A 16,780-nucleotide genomic window follows, 5' to 3' on the forward strand; every position below is an offset into this window, starting at 1 on the left:
CTAAAAATAATAATAATTATTATAATAATAATACATTAAACAATAATTGTTTTACATTTCATACAGTTTTAACGAAATCGTTTGTCTTATTTAATATTTGTATACATTTACTAATAATGATTTAATAGCAAAAGCACTTCTTCAGTATCAACCTGCCATTGTGCTGAAATGTCAATGAAACAATAAAACAAACAAACAAACAAACAAACAACAAAGAACTCAGGGGGCTTGAAACAGAAACCTTAAGAGGATCACAGGAATCAAAAGAAACCTATTCTGAGTGACAATGGATAGTGGGGTTATAAATCACTGTTGTTGTTGTTGTTGTTGTTGTTGTTGTTGTTGTTGTTGTTGTTATGTTAATGTTAATGATGATTTATTTTTATTATTTTTATTATTATTTGTTAATAATAATAATAATAATAATAATAATAATAATAATAATAATAATAATAATAATAATAATAATAATAATATGTTTAGCAGTAGAATTAGAATTAGTAGCAGTAGTAGCAACATTTATTTCATATAAAAGTACATTTGTCTAAGTACAGTACACGCTCACTCCGGACTTTTATTTTGACACGTATTATTGGCTTGGTAAACCGGAAGTTGTAGAAACGTTAAACGGTTTAAGGTCGAGCTGGGTTTTCTTTCCCTTCTTTTTAACGCAAATATTAGATTTGGACAGTAAACAAAAAGCCTTCTGGTGTTTATCTTCATTTGTTTTGTGAGAATCAGCCGGCGTGGTTTGTTTAAAGGGACAACACGGCTCGGTGCTATGCACTCGGACACAGGTCTCTCTCTCTCTCTCTCTCTGTCTCTGTGTGTGTGTGTGTGTGTGTGTGTCTGTGTGTGTGTGTGTGTGTCTGTCTGTGTGTGTGTGTGTGTGTCTGTCTGTCTGTCTGTCTGTCTGTCTGTGAGCGTGTGTGTGTCTGTGTGAGTGTGTGTGTCTGTGAGCGTGTGTGTGTCTGTGTGAGTGTGTGTGTCTGTGAGCGTGTGTGTCTGTGTGAGTGTGTGTGTCTGTGAGCGTGTGTGTGTTTGTTAGTGTGTGTGTGTGTGTGTGTGTGTGTCTGTTAGTGTGTGTGTGTGTGTGTGTGTGTGTCTGTCTGTCTGTCTGTCTGTCTGTGTGAGTGTGTGTGTCTGTGAGTGTGTGTGTCTATGTGAGTGTGTGTCTGTGTGAGTGTGTGTCTGTGTGAGTGTGTGTGTTTGTTAGTGTGTGTGTGTGTGTGTGTGTGTCTGTTAGTGTGTGTGTGTGTGTGTGTGTGTGTGTGTGTGTGTGTGTCTGTCTGTCTGTCTGTCTGTGTGAGTGTGTGTGTCTGTGTGAGTGTGTGTGTCTGTGTGAGTGTGTGTGTCTGTGTGAGTGTGTGTGTCTGTGAGCGTGTGTGTGTCTGTGAGCGTGTGTGTGTCTGTGAGCGTGTGTGTGTCTGTGAGCGTGTGTGTGTTTGTTAGTGTGTGTGTGTGTGTCTGTTAGTGTGTGTGTGTGTGTCTGTTAGTGTGTGTGTGTGTGTTTGTTAGTGTGTGTGTGTTTGTTAGTGTGTGTGTGTGTGTCTGTTAGTGTGTGTGTCAGTGAGCGTGTGTGTGTTTGTTAGTGTGTGTGTGTCTGTTAGTGTGTGTGTCTATTAGTGTGTGTGTGTGTGAGAGAGAGAAAGGTGCTATTGTCTTGTTTTGCCTTCACACATGTTTAAGCTCAGTAATATCCCAGTAAATAGCACAACAAGGCTGTATGCTGATGTGGTTGTTTGAGTCAGGAGGCTGCAGACTGCTGGCAAACTGCATCTGTTGTACTCAGTGATACCCAAATGTGGCTCTTTCTCTTGTTCATTTTTTATTTCCCCTCATTTCCCTGCTCTAAGAGGTGATCAAGTCTTCCTCACTCCTGAATTTCTGAGTGATCAGGTTCAGTAGATGTGTTGGAGGACAGGAATCACCATGCTGGTGTAACAGTGGGGTTAGTGATTATTTATTTAGTTATTTATTTATCCTGAACAGATTATGGGGGAACGACGTCCTGTGGCCGATCTCGGGGGAAGAAGCGAGCCGCAGCAGCTCCAGGAGGTGTGGACGTCTCGTGTTCGACGTCTTCCACCTCCTCGTCGGCTGTAGGGGAAAGTCACTCCATGCGTCCGTCCAGACAGACGCCGAGCGGCAGAGGCAAAAGAAGCAGCAGTGTTTCTTCAGCGCAGGCAAATGTAGGATATTTAACTTAAGCAAATTAGTCGTGTATCTGTCTGTCTCTCACTCAGATATCTGTCATGCCTACATTCTATCCGTCTTTCTTTTTACCTATCTATCTCTTCCGCCTTTCTTTCTTTTCACATCTGTCCAACCATCCATTTATTTTGGGCCTTTAGTTATTGATTTATCCGTCCATCCTTTCATCCATGCATTTATTCATCCGTGTATTCATTCATCCATTCTTGAGTTCTGGCATTCATCTAGCCATACTTCCTTTTTTCCCCCTATGTATTTGCCTGCACATCCACCCATCCTTGCCTACGTTCCTTTTTTCTTTTTATAAGAATAACTGAACTATCCTGTTCATCCATCCACCCTAGGTTCAGTGATCCATCCATTTATCCATGACCCTTTTCTTCCCCGTTTCTGCTTGTCATTCATCAATGCCTCTCTGCATTCATTTTCCGATCAGTCCATCCTTTTATCTTTATGTCCATGTCCATCCAGTCTGTCTGTCCATCCATCCATCCATCCATCCGGTCCATCCATTCAGTCCGTCCATCCACCAGTCTGTCCATCCATCCATCCTCCAGTCCATTTAGTCCATCCATCCAGTCTGTCCATCCATCCATCCATCCTTCCATCCGGGCTGTCCATCCAGACATCCATCCATACATCCATCCATCCAGTTCTTTATCCCTTCCTCTATGTTCCAATATCATTTATTCATCTTGCCTCTGATGTCTTCCGCTTGTCTTTCCTTTTGAAATCTCTCTTTTTATTCTCTGTTTTTCTGTTCATCCATTTTGTTTAATGCTATATGTGATCTGTCAAAATAGCTTTCTACCACACTTCCAGTTTTCTTAGATCTGTGTGGATTTCTCACCCCCTCTTCATTGTTTCTCTCTCCTTCACTATCCCAGCCCAAAAGAAAGATGGCTGACGTGGAGGAGGAAGAAGAGCAGGTGGAGAAGAAATTTCGAAAGTGCGAGAAGGCGGGATGCTCGGCTACGTATCCTGTGTGTTTCGCCAGTGCGTCAGAAAGGTGGCTCTGGTTTACTCTTAGCATGGCTTTAATCTGATGTGATGATGATGATGATAGTGACAGTGAACTGACCATCACAATGTGCCCCAAAGGTGCGCCAAAAACGGCTACACGTCTCGATGGTACCATTTATCCTGCGGAGAACATTTCTGTAACGAGTGCTTCGACCACTATTACAGAAGGTGAGCGCTGGAGACACAAAGCACAAACAGTTCAGACTCCGTGATCGAATTATTCTCACATGATGATGATGATGATGATGTATTTAGGTGTGTGTGTGTGTGTGTGTGTGTATGTGTATGTGTATGTGTATGTGTATGTGTATGTGTGTGTGTGTGTGTGTGTGTGTGTGTGTGTGTGTGTGTGTGTGTGTGTGTGTGTGTGTGTGTGTGTGTGTGTGTGTGATTTGTCAGCCATAAGGATGGTTATGAGAAATTCTCCTCCTGGAGGAAGCTGTGGACAGGAAATGGGAAGAGTGAACCAAGTCTGAAGGCCTTCATGGCGGATCAGCAGCTCCCTTACTGGGTGAGACATGTCCCCATGTAGCTTGTGGAGGACAGGGTACATAATAAAACATTCCACACACTGCTCAGATTTCTGCTCTCTTTTTTTCCTTACATTTCTTTTTTTGTTTGTTTCACATTCCTATTCCCCCCCCCCTTATATTTCTACTGACTTTTATTCTTACATGTCTAACCTCTTCATTCATTTTACATTTCTAGCCTTTCTAGCCATTTTACATTTCTAGCCTTTCTAGCCATTTTACATTTCTAGCCTTTCTAGCCATTTTACATTTCTAGCCTTTCTAGCCATTTTACATTTCTAGCCTATTTATTTATTTATTTATTTATTTTACATCAGTAGTCTCTCTTTTACCTTACATTTCTAATCCTCTTTTTATTTACAGAATTCTAGTTTCTTTTTTTCTTACACATTTATTCTCTTTGTTTATTTGACATTTCTAGCCCAACACCACCCCCCCTCCCTTTTTTTGGGGCGGGGTCTCTATTTTTATTTTTACATCTGTAGTCTCTATTCTTTCTCTCCCTTTCTCCTCAGGTCAACTGCTTCTCTTTCCTCTTCTCTTTCCATTTGTGTCTCTTGTCCTCCTTTCCTCTCCCCCTACGTTTCTATTTGTAGTCTCTGTCTTTCCCCCAGATTGTCTTTTTTCTCTTTTTATGTAAATATTTCTTGTCTTCCTGTAACCCTTTCTTTTGCTTTTCCTCCCTGCGTGTTTCCTGTTTTTTTTTTCTCTTACATTTCTGGGCTCTCTTTCTTCTTTCTTTCCTCTGTGTTATTTTTGTTTCTGGTCTCATATCTCTGTCTTACTCTTTCCCTCATGTACTTATCTCTTTATCCTTATTTCTGCTCACTTGCTTATTTCTAGTGGGTTTTTTTTCTTAAGGTTTATTAATCACACATTTTAACTCTCTCTCTCTCTTTCTCTCTCACACACTTTCCCTCTCAATCTTTCTCTCACTCTCTCCACCTCTCTCTCACTCTTTCTCTCTCTCTCTTACATTCTCACTTTCTCTCTCACTTTCACTCTCTCTCTCACTCTCTCTCTCTCTCTCTCTCTCTCTCTCTCTCTCTCTCTCTCTCTCTCTCTCTTGTTAAAAGCGTTAAAAACAGTCTGCAAAGGGGTAAAAATGGGTTTTAGTCTGAGACACTGCATAAAAGTGTGAAATATTGTCTCCCTCTGTAGACAGAAGGGACACTTGTGACTTGTCTCCGGACACAGGACTGAAATAAAAGCATTAACAGCAATGATTCCGTGCAGGATTCTCCATTGTAAATCTCCAGTTCTTTTAGTTAATGGTGGCTTGTAGAGTGTCCTGCACTGTGGTCTCGCTTCCTCCCTCAGCCCGAGGACAGAGCGCCACGGTGTGTCCACCCTACCATTAAGACTGTTAAGAACCTTAACACAGGCTTTATAAAACATTTTCCCAGAGACCATGTAAAAATTCATATTTGTGAAATTTTTACATCCTAAAAAGTGACCAGTACTTCCCTCTAAGTCTGGAGACAGAGAAAGCTCAGGAAAAGGGTCCTCGTCGTCCGGCTGCCTGTTTTATTTTTTTTTATTTGTTCTTTTCCTGCATTAACTTAAGTTAAACCTTTTATTGGTCATTTTTTCTCTCTCTCTCTCTCTCTCTCTCTCTCTCTCTCTCTCCCCAGGTTCAGTGTACGAAACCCGACTGTGGGAAGTGGAGGCAGCTCACTAAAGACATCCAGCTGACGGCTTCGCTGGCTGCGACGTACCGCTGCGGAATGAAGCTCAACAACGTTAAAGTAAGACAGCGTCAGATCCTGACAGGTCCGACGTTCTCTTCACCGTCGTGGTCATTTTTTTTAGATTCGGCTTCCGCTGTAAATGTGTGTTTTTATAAGTGAGTCGTATTAAAGCACTCGCTGTGACTGTAAACGTGACGGGATGAAAGTAATTCCTGATATTTTTGTCTGAATGAAGAATGAAGGACCGGATCAGTGTTCTCAGCCAGAAGACCTGGTGAGTCAGTGACTACACCACATTCTACCCTTTTCAGTAGAAACTCTTTTATTGTTTGTATTTCTCTAATTAGAACTGTCTCTAACTTTAAATATCATTTAGGCTTTATTCTATAGTCTCTAAAGTGAGATATATTCTCTTCAGTGTGTATGAACACAGACATTCTCTCTCTCTCTTCCTCTCTCTTGTTGTCTCTTCCTTTTTCCATTCTTCCTCTCTCTCTCTCTCTCTCAGAGAGTGGCTGGAGTGGGAGACACTTGGTGGTCGTCCATGCTGATTCTGCCCCCTTTGTTAAAAGACAGCCCAGCAAACCCTTTCCTCACAGCTTATTACCCCGACTGCGTGGGCATGAGTCCGTCCGGCTCTCACTGTGATCTGCGGCCCGAGCAGCGCCGCAACATCCAGCCACAGAGTTAGTTACACTGAGTTACAGCATTAACAATAAATTCCCCTTTACACATGCCAAGGTCTTTTTGGGGCCTCAGGAATAGAATAATACTCAATAATACATTCTGTGTGTGTGTGTGTGTGTGTGTGTGTGTGTGTGTGTGTGTGTGTGTGTGTAGTCCCAGGTTTGTGCCCGTATTTCCAGCCCTTCTACCAGCCCAATGAGTGTGGTAAAGCTCTGTGTGTGCGACCAGACATGATGGAGCTTGATGAGCTCTATGAATTCCCAGAATTCTCCAGGGATCCCACCATGTACCTCGCTCTACGCAACCTCATCCTCGCCGCCTGGCATCGAGACTGTAAGGTACGAGAGGTTTCATGCTTTTACTCCTTACTCGTCTAGAGTGGAGTAAAAACATCTTAAAAACTCTTAAAATATAGTTATTTATATATATATATATAAAGAAAGAGAGAGAGAGTTGTTTTATGTTTCTGTATTTATTTTTAATTCAAATATAAATGTTATAATTTTTTTTTTTACAAATTTCTATTGTTATAAAATGTATAAATGAACAAGAAGAAGCACAAATATATTTTAATATCTAGTAAAATTATCCGATTATTTGGAATGCAAAATATTTCAAGTAAATAGTATAAGTACTGACATCATATTACTCAGCCTCTTTCTATCTGCACACACACACACAGAGGATTTTACACCGTCACACTCCCTGGAGTCTAACCCTAACACCAGCAGCTATTAAGCTGAATGGAAAGTGCAGATGTGCGAGTTTCCGACGGAGAGCTCCCTGCTGGATGCAGGCTGGAACAGGACCGGGCTCGTACCACACAGAGGAGAGAGTGTGTGTTAGCTGCTGCAGCTCAAACCATGGAGAAAACTCTCTAACAAGCCTGTTTACAGCACCGAAGCAGATTCATTATTCCATATAAAAGGAGCTGCACACAGAAAATGCTTCATGGGCAAAATGTATTCATGTGTAGAATAGGGAGGATTTCCCAATGATTTATTATAAATTTAATATATAAATTTAATACTAATTAGATATGGTGAAAATGTTTGCCATTGGAGGTCATACATGTGGACTGAAAGTGTCACAAGGTCTCGTTATAAATACTCTATATAAAGTACCAAGATGAGGATAAGGATAACATTCAACACGATGCTACCAGCACCATGTTTCACTGTAGCATCGGTGTTCTCTAACAAACAGTGGCCTCCCTTCCAAACAGCTTCATCTGGGGTTGTGTGGAGTTTAGAAAGTGACGGTTCATTATTCCGACATTTAATACTTTTAAGTGTTAACTCTAAAGAAGTTAACACGGAGATCATGTAATTGCAAACTTTTATTTGAAATATTATTATGAATTTTAAAGCAGCAGAACAAGTACAGATGATATAGCCCAGGGGTCGGCAACCCGCGGCTCCGGAGGGCTCTTTCATCCCTCTGCTGCGGCTCCCTGTAGATTTGGAAAATAAATATTTCATTTAAATGTATTTTATTTTAGTTAGTTAGTTTTTTGTTTTTTTTTTAAATGTAATTCTAAATTCTAAGATTATGATGCTCTTGTAACATTAAAATAAACCGTGTTTAATTTGTTTGTCGCTCAAAATATGCGTCATAACTGCCGACTAGCGTTATGACTGGGTTAGATTAATCTTCCATCTAAGGGAAAGAAACCTTGTGAGGAACCAGGCTCAAAAAGGAACCTCATCCTCATTTGGGTCACACTGGAGGGTGTGATTTATAAACTGTCATAAACACTGTAGAGTGTTAAGAATAATTACATTCCTTTCTACAGTCAGATACAGTCTGATAATTGTGTATTGATGAGGAGGAGGAGGAGATTGTCCTCAAATTGTTCACATCTCCTCTTTGAATGTGTGAAATCTTCATCTCTGGATGCCTCAGGATTCTCACAGGGTTGATGCTTCTTCTCACTGACAATCCAAAATCTTCATGAAGCAGAACACAGCTTGAGCTGGTACAATCTCTGGATGCGTCACGACGGGTAGAAAAAGAGAAGGGGTTTCTCTCCTAGAAACACTCAATTCATTGTTTAATATTAACACTGTTTTTTTCCGGCTCTTCAGGAGGCTCTGACGCCGCAGAAGTGCGCTCCCCACGTCATCGTCCGGGGCTTGGTGCGAGTGCGCTGTGTACAGGAGCTGGACAGAGTTCTGCACTTTATGACCCGTAAAGGTTTAATCAACACCGGAGCTCTTCTCTCCAAACAGCCTCTCCTCCCAGAGTCGTACAGAGACGTGAGTCCTCGTGCAACATTGCAAATAATAATAATATTAAGGCATGAATCTTTGTGAATAATCTGTCTCTGTTCTTTCTGCATACAGAAGAAGGTGTTGGTGATCGGAGCAGGAGCTTCAGGTCTCGCTGCCGCCAGACAGCTGCACAATTTCGGCATGCAGGTCAGTTAGCGCTCGTGAGCGAGTCAGTGAGTGACTCTAGGTGTGAATGAGTGTATGATTGTGTGTGTGTGTATGTGAGTGTGTGTGTGGTGTCCTGAAATGGTCTTGCTCTCGTGATCACACACACCCCCCCCCCCCTGTGATTGGTCGTAAGGTGGTGGTGTTGGAGGCAAGGGAGCGAATAGGAGGGCGAGTTTGGGACGACACGTCGCTGGGCGTCACCGTAGGTCGAGGTGCACAGATCGTTAACGGATGCGTCAACAATCCCATAGCTCTAATGTGCGAACAGGTGAGAGTCGCACAAACACACACAAACATTAGGTTTTTATATAACACACACATACAAGCTTAACAATATTAAAAGCGATTATATTAAGCCAAATTGCGCCAACTCGAACACACTCGATAGCCTACTGATGGTGCACAATTACAATTGGTTAAAAAGTAATTGGCATATTTGAGTAAAGTGCATCACAAAATCCCAGAGCCAATCATGTTGCAGCATGAAAATGAAGGGCGTCTGCTCTGTTTTCAGCTGGGAGTGAAGATGCACAAGCTGGGCGAGCGCTGCGATCTGATCCAGGAGGGCGGTCAAACCACCGACGTCTCCATAGACAAGCGCATGGACTTCCACTTCAACGCCATACTGGACGTGGTCTCCGAGTGGAGGAAGGACAAGTCACAGCACCAGGACTTCCCGCTCGGGGGTACTGAGAGTTCTTAACACGGCAATCTGTATGGTCTTGTATTAAAACACAAACAAGTTATCAAGTTCATAAACAAAAGCTTTTCGGATTGTTTACAAACAGGTCTTTTGTTGTTTTATTTGTTTGTTTATTTGTTTACTTGTGTGTTTATTATTTCAGAGAAGATTCAGGAGGTCTATAAGACGTTCCTACAGGAGTCGGACATTCGCTTCAGTGAGCTGGAAGAGAAAGTACTGCAGTTCCATCTCAGCAACCTGGAGTACGCCTGTGCAAGCCCACTGGGCCAGGTGTGTGTGTGTGTGTGTCTTTATTCCAATTCCAGTCATTTTTTTAACCTTTTTATTTATTATAAAAACAAAGGGTCTTAATTTTTTATCCATTTATTGATAAATGTTTAATATTCTTGAGAACATTATCACTTCATTTTAAACAAAAGATCTCTTCACAAACTTTATTAACGTCATGAATCGTTGATAAAAAGAATTCTGGTGTGCGCGAGTTGGTGTGGGTGTGTGTGCGCGAGTTGGTGTGGGTGTGTGTGCGCGAGTTGGTGTGGGTGTGTGTGCGCGAGTTGGTGTGGGTGTGTGTGCGCGAGTTGGTGTGGGTGTGTGTGCGCGAGTTGGTGTGGGTGTGTGTGCGCGAGTTGGTGTGGGTGTGTGTGCGCGAGTTGGTGTGGGTGTGTGTGCGCGAGTTGGTGTGGGTGTGTGTGTGTGCGCGAGTTGGTGTGGGTGTGTGTGTGTGCGCGAGTTGGTGTGGGTGTGTGTGTGTGCGCGAGTTGGTGTGGGTGTGTGTGTGTGCGCGAGTTGGTGTGGGTGTGTGTGCGCGAGTTGGTGTGGGTGTGTGTGCGCGAGTTGGTGTGGGTGTGTGTGTGTGTGCGAGTTGGTGCGGGTGTGGGTGTGTGTGCGAGTTGGTGCGGGTGTGTGTGTGTGTGTGCGAGTTGGTGCGGGTGTGTGTGTGTGTGCGAGTTGGTGCGGGTGTGTGTGTGTGTGTGCGAGTTGGTGCGGGGGTGTGTGTGTGTGCGAGTTGGTGCGGGGGTGTGTGCGTGCGCGAGTTGGTGCGGGTGTGTGTGTGTGTGCGCGAGTTGGTGCGGGTGTGTGTGTGTGTGCGCGAGTTGGTGCGGGTGTGTGTGTGTGTGAGAGATTGTGCGGGGGTGTGTGTGTGCGAGTTGGTGCGGGTGTGTGTGTGTGTGCGCGAGTTGGTGCGGGTGTGTGTGTGTGTGCGAGTTGGTGCGGGGGTGTGTGTGTGTGCGAGTTGGTGCGGGTGTGTGTGTGTGTGTGCGAGTTGGTGCGGGTGTGTGTGTGTGTGTGCGAGTTGGTGCGGGTGTGTGTGTGTGTGCGAGTTGGTGCGGGTGTGTGTGTGTGTGCGAGTTGGTGCGGGTGTGTGTGTGTGTGCGAGTTGGTGCGGGTGTGTGTGTGTGTGCGAGTTGGTGCGGGTGTGTGTGTGTGTGGAGTTGGTGGGTGTGTGTGTGTGTGGAGTTGGTGGGTGTGTGTGTGTGGAGTTGGTGGGTGTGTGTGTGTGGAGTTGGTGGGTGTGTGTGTGTGGAGTTGGTGGGTGTGTGTGTGTGTGTGGAGTTGGGTGGGTGTGTGTGTGTGTGTGTGCGAGTTTGGTGCGGGGGTGTGTGCGTTGCGCGAGTTGGTGCGGGTGTGTGTGTGTGTGCGTGCGCGAGTTGGTGCGGGTGTGTGTGTGTGTGCGAGTTGGTGCGGGGGTGTGTGCGTGCGCGAGTTGGTGCGGGTGTGTGTGTGTGTGCGTGCGCGAGTTGGTGCGGGTGTGTGTGTGTGTGTGCGAGTTGGTGCGGGTGTGTGTGTGTGTGCGAGTTGGTGAGGGTGTGTGTGTGTGTGCGTGCGCGAGTTGGTGCGGGTGTGTGTGTGTGTGCGTGCGCGAGTTGGTGCGGGTGTGTGTGTGTGTGTGTGTGTGTGCGAGTTGGTGCGGGTGTGTGTGTGTGTGTGTGTGCGAGTTGGTGCGGGTGTGTGTGTGTGTGCGAGTTGGTGCGGGTGTGTGTGTGTGTGTGTGAGCATTTGTGGTCCAGTATTCTCACATTTATGCCGGTCAGCACACAGTTCTTTACATTTTTGGTTTAGATTCCTTGTGTGTGTTCTGTAGGTTTCTGCTCGCTCGTGGGACCATAACGAGTTCTTCGCTCAGTTCTCAGGGGACCACACACTGCTCACTGAAGGTTATTCCACTCTGTTGCACAAACTAGCTCAAGGACTCAACATCCACCTCAACACTGCGGTGAGAAACACACCACACACCTCCTGGTCTCTAAGTGTGTAAAGGAGTGCACACTGGAGCTCATGCAGAAAGGGATAGATACATTTTATCTTATGTCTTCTATCCAAGGGAGGGAGGGAAGGATGGATGGATGGAAAAACAATAAATATTTTGATTGATGGATAAATAGATGAAAGAAAAGATTAGATTGACGGATTGGTTTTAAGAAGGCATCAGAGTAAACGTTTGGATGTAAATAAGGGTTTTACTAAAGGGTTGGATTCATGAAGCATTTAATGAATGGATGGATAAATGTATTGTGGAAACAATGGCCGGATTGAGGACATGATGGTTAGTGCACTGGATTGAGGACATGATGGTTAGTGCACTGGATTGAGGACATGATGGTTAGTGCACTGGATTGAGGACATGATGGTTAGTGCACTGGATTGAGGACATGATGGTTAGTGCACTGGATTGAGGACATGATGGTTAGTGCACTGGATTGAGGACATGATGGTTAGTGCACTGGATTGAGGACACTGGTTATAAGCAGAAGAATGGAGGTATTTATGGATGGATTTGTAGATAGACGGATGGATGGATAGATGGATGGGTGGATGGGGGGACCGATACACAGCCAATAACACAGTGCCTGATCCCATGTAGGTGCAGTGTGTGGATTACTCAGGTGACATCGTGAAGGTCATCACCACCAGCGGAACCCAGTTTACTGCTCAGAAGGTACAGACCTGATACAGACCACATCATTAAAATGTTCTTCCGACCGAACGGGAGAAAAGCTTCTTACTGTGTGTTGTGTTCTTTTGTGTTGTAGGTGTTAGTGACCGCTCCTTTAGCTCTTCTGCAGAAGAACGTCATTCAGTTTAATCCTCCTCTTCCTGAGAGGAAACTCAAAGCCATAAACAGCCTGGGGGCCGGAGTCATCGACAAGGTACCCGTTACTGCTCAGTGTAATCCAGTAACACACTAGATGGCAAACATGGTATCTTAGCAACCACAATAGCTGAAATCCAGCTCCACTGACCTGCTGCTATAAACAATGATGTTTCTCGCTTTCCAGATTGCACTGCAGTTCCCCTACAGGTTCTGGGACAGTAAGGTGCAGGGAGACGATTATTTTGGTCACGTTCCCCCGAGTCCGGAGAAGAGGGGCATGTTCAGTGTGTTTTACGACATGAGACCAAAGGTCAGAGCACTCAGGCACGCCTGCTGATCCGATAAAAAGTAGTCATGACTTCAGGGACATGAGGCACTTTTTGGATTAAACAGGGAACGGGACTCATTTCAGGTCCTTGGCCTGCCACTTGTCATTTGAACTTGTAACACTACGGAGATTATTATCGTTCATAAACAGATTTTTTTTCTTTCCCTATGAAAATGGCAGATTAGCAATTTCATATCGATGATTGACAGCTACACAGGTGCTTTGAAATATCCGATATTAACAGTCACATTGGAGGCTCCGCCTCCTTCCTCTTGATTGTTCCTCGACTCTCTGCCTTTGCTTCAAATCAAGTAGTGGAGAATGTGACAAAGTTCATTGCGAGTGAGTGAGTGACGTGACATACAGCTAAGTAAGGTGACCCATACTCAGAATTCGTTCTCTGCATTTGACCCATCCAAAGTGCACACACACAGCAATGAACACACACACACACACACACACACCGTGAACACACACCCAGAGCAGAGGGCAGCCATTTTTATGCTGCGGCGCCCAGGGAGCAGTTGGGGGGTTTGGTGCCTTGCTCAAGGTCACCTCAGTCGTGGCCGCCCGAGACTCAAACCCATAACCATAGGATTACGAGTCAGACTCTCTAACCATTAGGCCACGACTTGCCCCAACAATGTATGTTTGACTTCAGGATTTTTAGAAATTAATGCAAAATCTGTGATTTTCTTAGGAGTTGTCAGTTTTTTTTAAATTACAGCAGATTTTCTGCAGGTGATCACTACACACACTCAGCCAAAGCTCTCTTCCATTCACATGTGTACAGCTTTCATAGGACACGAGTACAGCTATCATAGAAAGCCGTTACATAAGTGTCTTCACTGATAGGAGTTTAGAAGAAGAATCTTCTTCCTGCCTTTTCACCAAATCAGGTGTCATAGAAAGAGCGCCTGGCAGATCTGCTGAAACCTCTTCTTCCTTGCCAACGGGTTGTTGTTGGTAATACACCATCTCGGTTTTGGACAATAACGGGTTGTTGTTGGTAATACACCATCTCCTGAATGGACAAATAACTCTAAACTGTACAATAATGCCTCACACAATCGCTCAAACTCTACTGTAACTCCACTACATCAGATCTGTGTTAAAGATGGAGTTAACAATCCCTCGATCTGCTCGGGACGAGGGTTAATCAGTGGCTCGGCGTGTGTGATTTATCTGCAGGGAGAGCAGTGTGTGCTGATGTCCGTGATCACAGGAGAGGCTCAGGCCATGGTGAGGGATCTGGAGGACAGTGAAGTGGTAGAGCTCTGCATGAATGTCCTCAGGGAACTCTTCAAGGAGCAGGTGAGCTGATCAGGCACGCAAATAAAGAAAAAGTGACTTATTTACTGGACTGTAATATGTGTGTGTGAGTGTGTGTGTGTGTGTGAGAGTCACTGAAAGATTAGATCATTCCTAAGTGATTCAGTACGTGCAACACGTGACTCCGCAGGAGGTTCCAGACCCGGTGAAGTACTTTGTGACCCACTGGAGTAAAGACGTTTGGTCTCAGATGTCTTACAGCTTCGTGAAGACGGGCGGCAGCGGAGAGGCCTACGACATCATCGCTGAAGACGTCCAGGGGAAGGTCTACTTTGCAGGCGAGGTAAATGATCAGAAAGCTGATTGGAAATTGTGTTCGCTCTTAAAAACGACAAACTCGGAGGCAGGGCGATTTGGAAAGCAGGGCTATATAACAGAGTAGCTGCATAAATCGCATACTTGCGCACTATTCTACAGCATTGTGTAGTATAAATAGCACGGGTTTTGTTAAATATATATTGAAACCTTTATTGCCCCGAAGGGAATTTGTTTTGCACTCAAGGAAGCCACATTAACATCCAACAACATTACACACATAGAAGACACAAAAAAAATAAAATTAACAACACAAATACAACAATGATAGTGACATACAATAATCAGTCCAATATTTAAAAAAATGAATCAATAGCTGATTAAAAAAAGAGAGGAAGCGCACTTACAAGTACCCGGATAACGCACTTATTCAACCGGGAAAAAATGCCACTGACTGGGAAACGGCTTGTACTTTATTTCCAGCTGCAAGTTGTTATACATGCACCTTTTTATTTATGTTGTTTCTATAGTAACAGAGCTTAATTTGCCCAACATATTACGTGGCCCAACCTAATTTTTATTTTTGTTTAAATCCACATAATTATGGATATGGTAAGGTTTATTTTTGTATACTGTAATTGGAAGAAGTCTCTAGTTTCATCTTCATTTTATTGTTTCCGATTAACTTCAGGAATATAGAAAAGAAGAGAGGTGAAGAACGACAAGGGTTTATATCTTTTATAATGCGAGTGAGAGGAACAGGATGGCTCATGGTATTAAACGTAACAGTAAAAGGACAAAAATGATGACAAATCTTTTCTTAATTAATTAAAAAATTGAGCATACTGCACGTTTCACATGTTGATTTCATTATGTTTGTTAATCGTACATTCCCTGTATTTTGTGCATAAAACTGTTGTTATAAGAATACTTCCTTACTCACATACCGATAGCCTGCATAATCACGTTGCATATTGCTTCATACAACGGAATATAGCTGCAGCCGACCTCAACACATTAGCGAGAAAGACAAAGCCAATCAAACAGCGACGTGGGTTACAGAGGCAGGACTCAAAAAAGGCAAAGGCCAATCATTTTAGAGAGGTGAGTTACAGAGGCGGGATTCATTGTAGGGGGTAGATCTGTTAAACCCACTAGTTGCGCTATTTTTTACAGAACGCCATTGTAAAATATTTTTCAACTTATTTAATGATTCCTGGATAAATGTTAAATGAAATCAGTAAAAAAAAACGCAAGACACAGACGGACATCAGTGGTTATGTATAAATGTATATCTAGGCTTGGTCGAATTATTCCTAGGGACAATTGAGTGTTCCCTGGATATTGGTAGGGACATGTCCCTACCGTCCCTACCCAAATCGACGCCCTTGCCTATTGTACTGATTATATGTATGAGCAAATTGCACATTTTCACACGTGAGCTCATTATCTGTATAATTGTTCTGCAATTTCTGGAGTTTGCTCCTAAGAATTTCACTCACCAAGGCACATGTGCTGTGGTGATGTGACAATAAAAGTGACTTGACTTAAAAAATGTTGGCATGAAAAATTTGCTGTGGTATAAACGATATGCTGTTATCATGAACGTGGAAACAGAAAACTCCTAATCCATTCACTGATTATGTTCCTTCATCAGCACAACCCAGTGTGTTTTATTCCAGCTGTGTCCCCAGTGTTAACTTTTTTTCTCTTCTCTTTGTTTGGGACCGTCCTCCTTCAGGCCACAAACCGACACTTTCCTCAGACGGTAACTGGTGCGTATCTGAGCGGTGTACGAGAAGCGAGTAAGATCACAGCACTTTGACGCGAGCGAAGGACCTTGGGACGTTTAATCCGAGCTTCCACAACTCCTTTACAGCAGGTGTTTCAGACTCCAATCAGTACCTGTTACGGCTGTGGAGATATTTATTACTGTAGCAACACTGCACATAATATTATGCACCACAGTGTCTTTATCTCCTGAGTCCTGGGAAAAATGACCTGTTCGGTTATGTTTTTGGTTATTTTGTGAGAATTTTGTCAGCACTTCACTCTTTTTCAAGGTTTCAAAGTTGTTGTTTTTTTTTTTTGTTTGTGAATGATTACTGACTGATTTTTCCCCCACACAAATGACATTTTACATGCCAATCTAAACCAATATTCTTCCTGAAGGAAAATAAAAACACAAAACATTTTGTCCACACTTATATAATATAACCTAACCCATTCAAGCATTTAAAGACGACGTTTGTGTGTTAATTCATTTATTAGGTTACACGTTTTTGTTGGCTGTAACGAGGGGGAACTTTTGTGTTGATTTGTTTGAATTGTCATTTCTGTATGAACAAAATTGTAATATATACATAATGTAAATTATAATGGTATTTGATCTGTTTTGACTTGTTTTTGTTTGTTTGTTTTTTGTTTCCACATAAATTATCTGAACAAAAATGAACCCTTGGATTTGTTGGTCTTGATTTGA

At 43.4% G+C, this 16,780-nt stretch overlaps 1 protein-coding gene across 2 annotated transcripts; it reads left to right on the top strand.

Moving 5' to 3' along the window:
* The first annotated feature begins 582 nt into the window (after positions 1 to 582).
* Positions 583 to 16,753, top strand: LOC113654917 (lysine-specific histone demethylase 1B). 2 transcript variants are annotated; one of them, XM_027165203.2, is made up of 21 exons: positions 583 to 797; positions 1,993 to 2,192; positions 3,102 to 3,223; positions 3,316 to 3,405; positions 3,637 to 3,748; positions 5,402 to 5,515; positions 5,694 to 5,732; positions 5,967 to 6,144; positions 6,299 to 6,483; positions 8,233 to 8,403; positions 8,491 to 8,565; positions 8,720 to 8,854; positions 9,101 to 9,272; positions 9,432 to 9,559; positions 11,373 to 11,504; positions 12,153 to 12,227; positions 12,322 to 12,438; positions 12,568 to 12,693; positions 13,903 to 14,025; positions 14,174 to 14,326; positions 16,040 to 16,753. In XM_027165203.2, exons 1-21 carry the CDS (start codon positions 782 to 784, stop codon positions 16,121 to 16,123), a joined length of 2,547 nt encoding a protein of 848 aa, XP_027021004.2. In that variant the 5' UTR covers positions 583 to 781; the 3' UTR covers positions 16,124 to 16,753. The 2 variants fall into 2 exon arrangements, with proteins under 2 accessions (XP_027021004.2, XP_047675546.1); XM_047819590.1 differs by lacking the exon at positions 583 to 797 and adding an exon at positions 1,644 to 1,858.
* The last annotated feature ends 27 nt before the right edge of the window (positions 16,754 to 16,780 follow it).

The sequence above is a fragment of the Tachysurus fulvidraco genome, chromosome 10 (assembly GCF_022655615.1).
Source record: "Tachysurus fulvidraco isolate hzauxx_2018 chromosome 10, HZAU_PFXX_2.0, whole genome shotgun sequence".
NCBI lineage: Eukaryota > Metazoa > Chordata > Actinopteri > Siluriformes > Bagridae > Tachysurus > Tachysurus fulvidraco.

Bases quoted from the DNA above. Each gene is read 5' to 3' on its own strand.
- LOC113654917 (XM_027165203.2), top strand. The intron at 3,224-3,315 runs GTGGCTCTGGTT...TGTGCCCCAAAG, and splicing joins TTCGCCAGTGCGTCAGAAAG to GTGCGCCAAAAACGGCTACA. The intron at 3,406-3,636 runs GTGAGCGCTGGA...GTGATTTGTCAG, and splicing joins TTCGACCACTATTACAGAAG to CCATAAGGATGGTTATGAGA.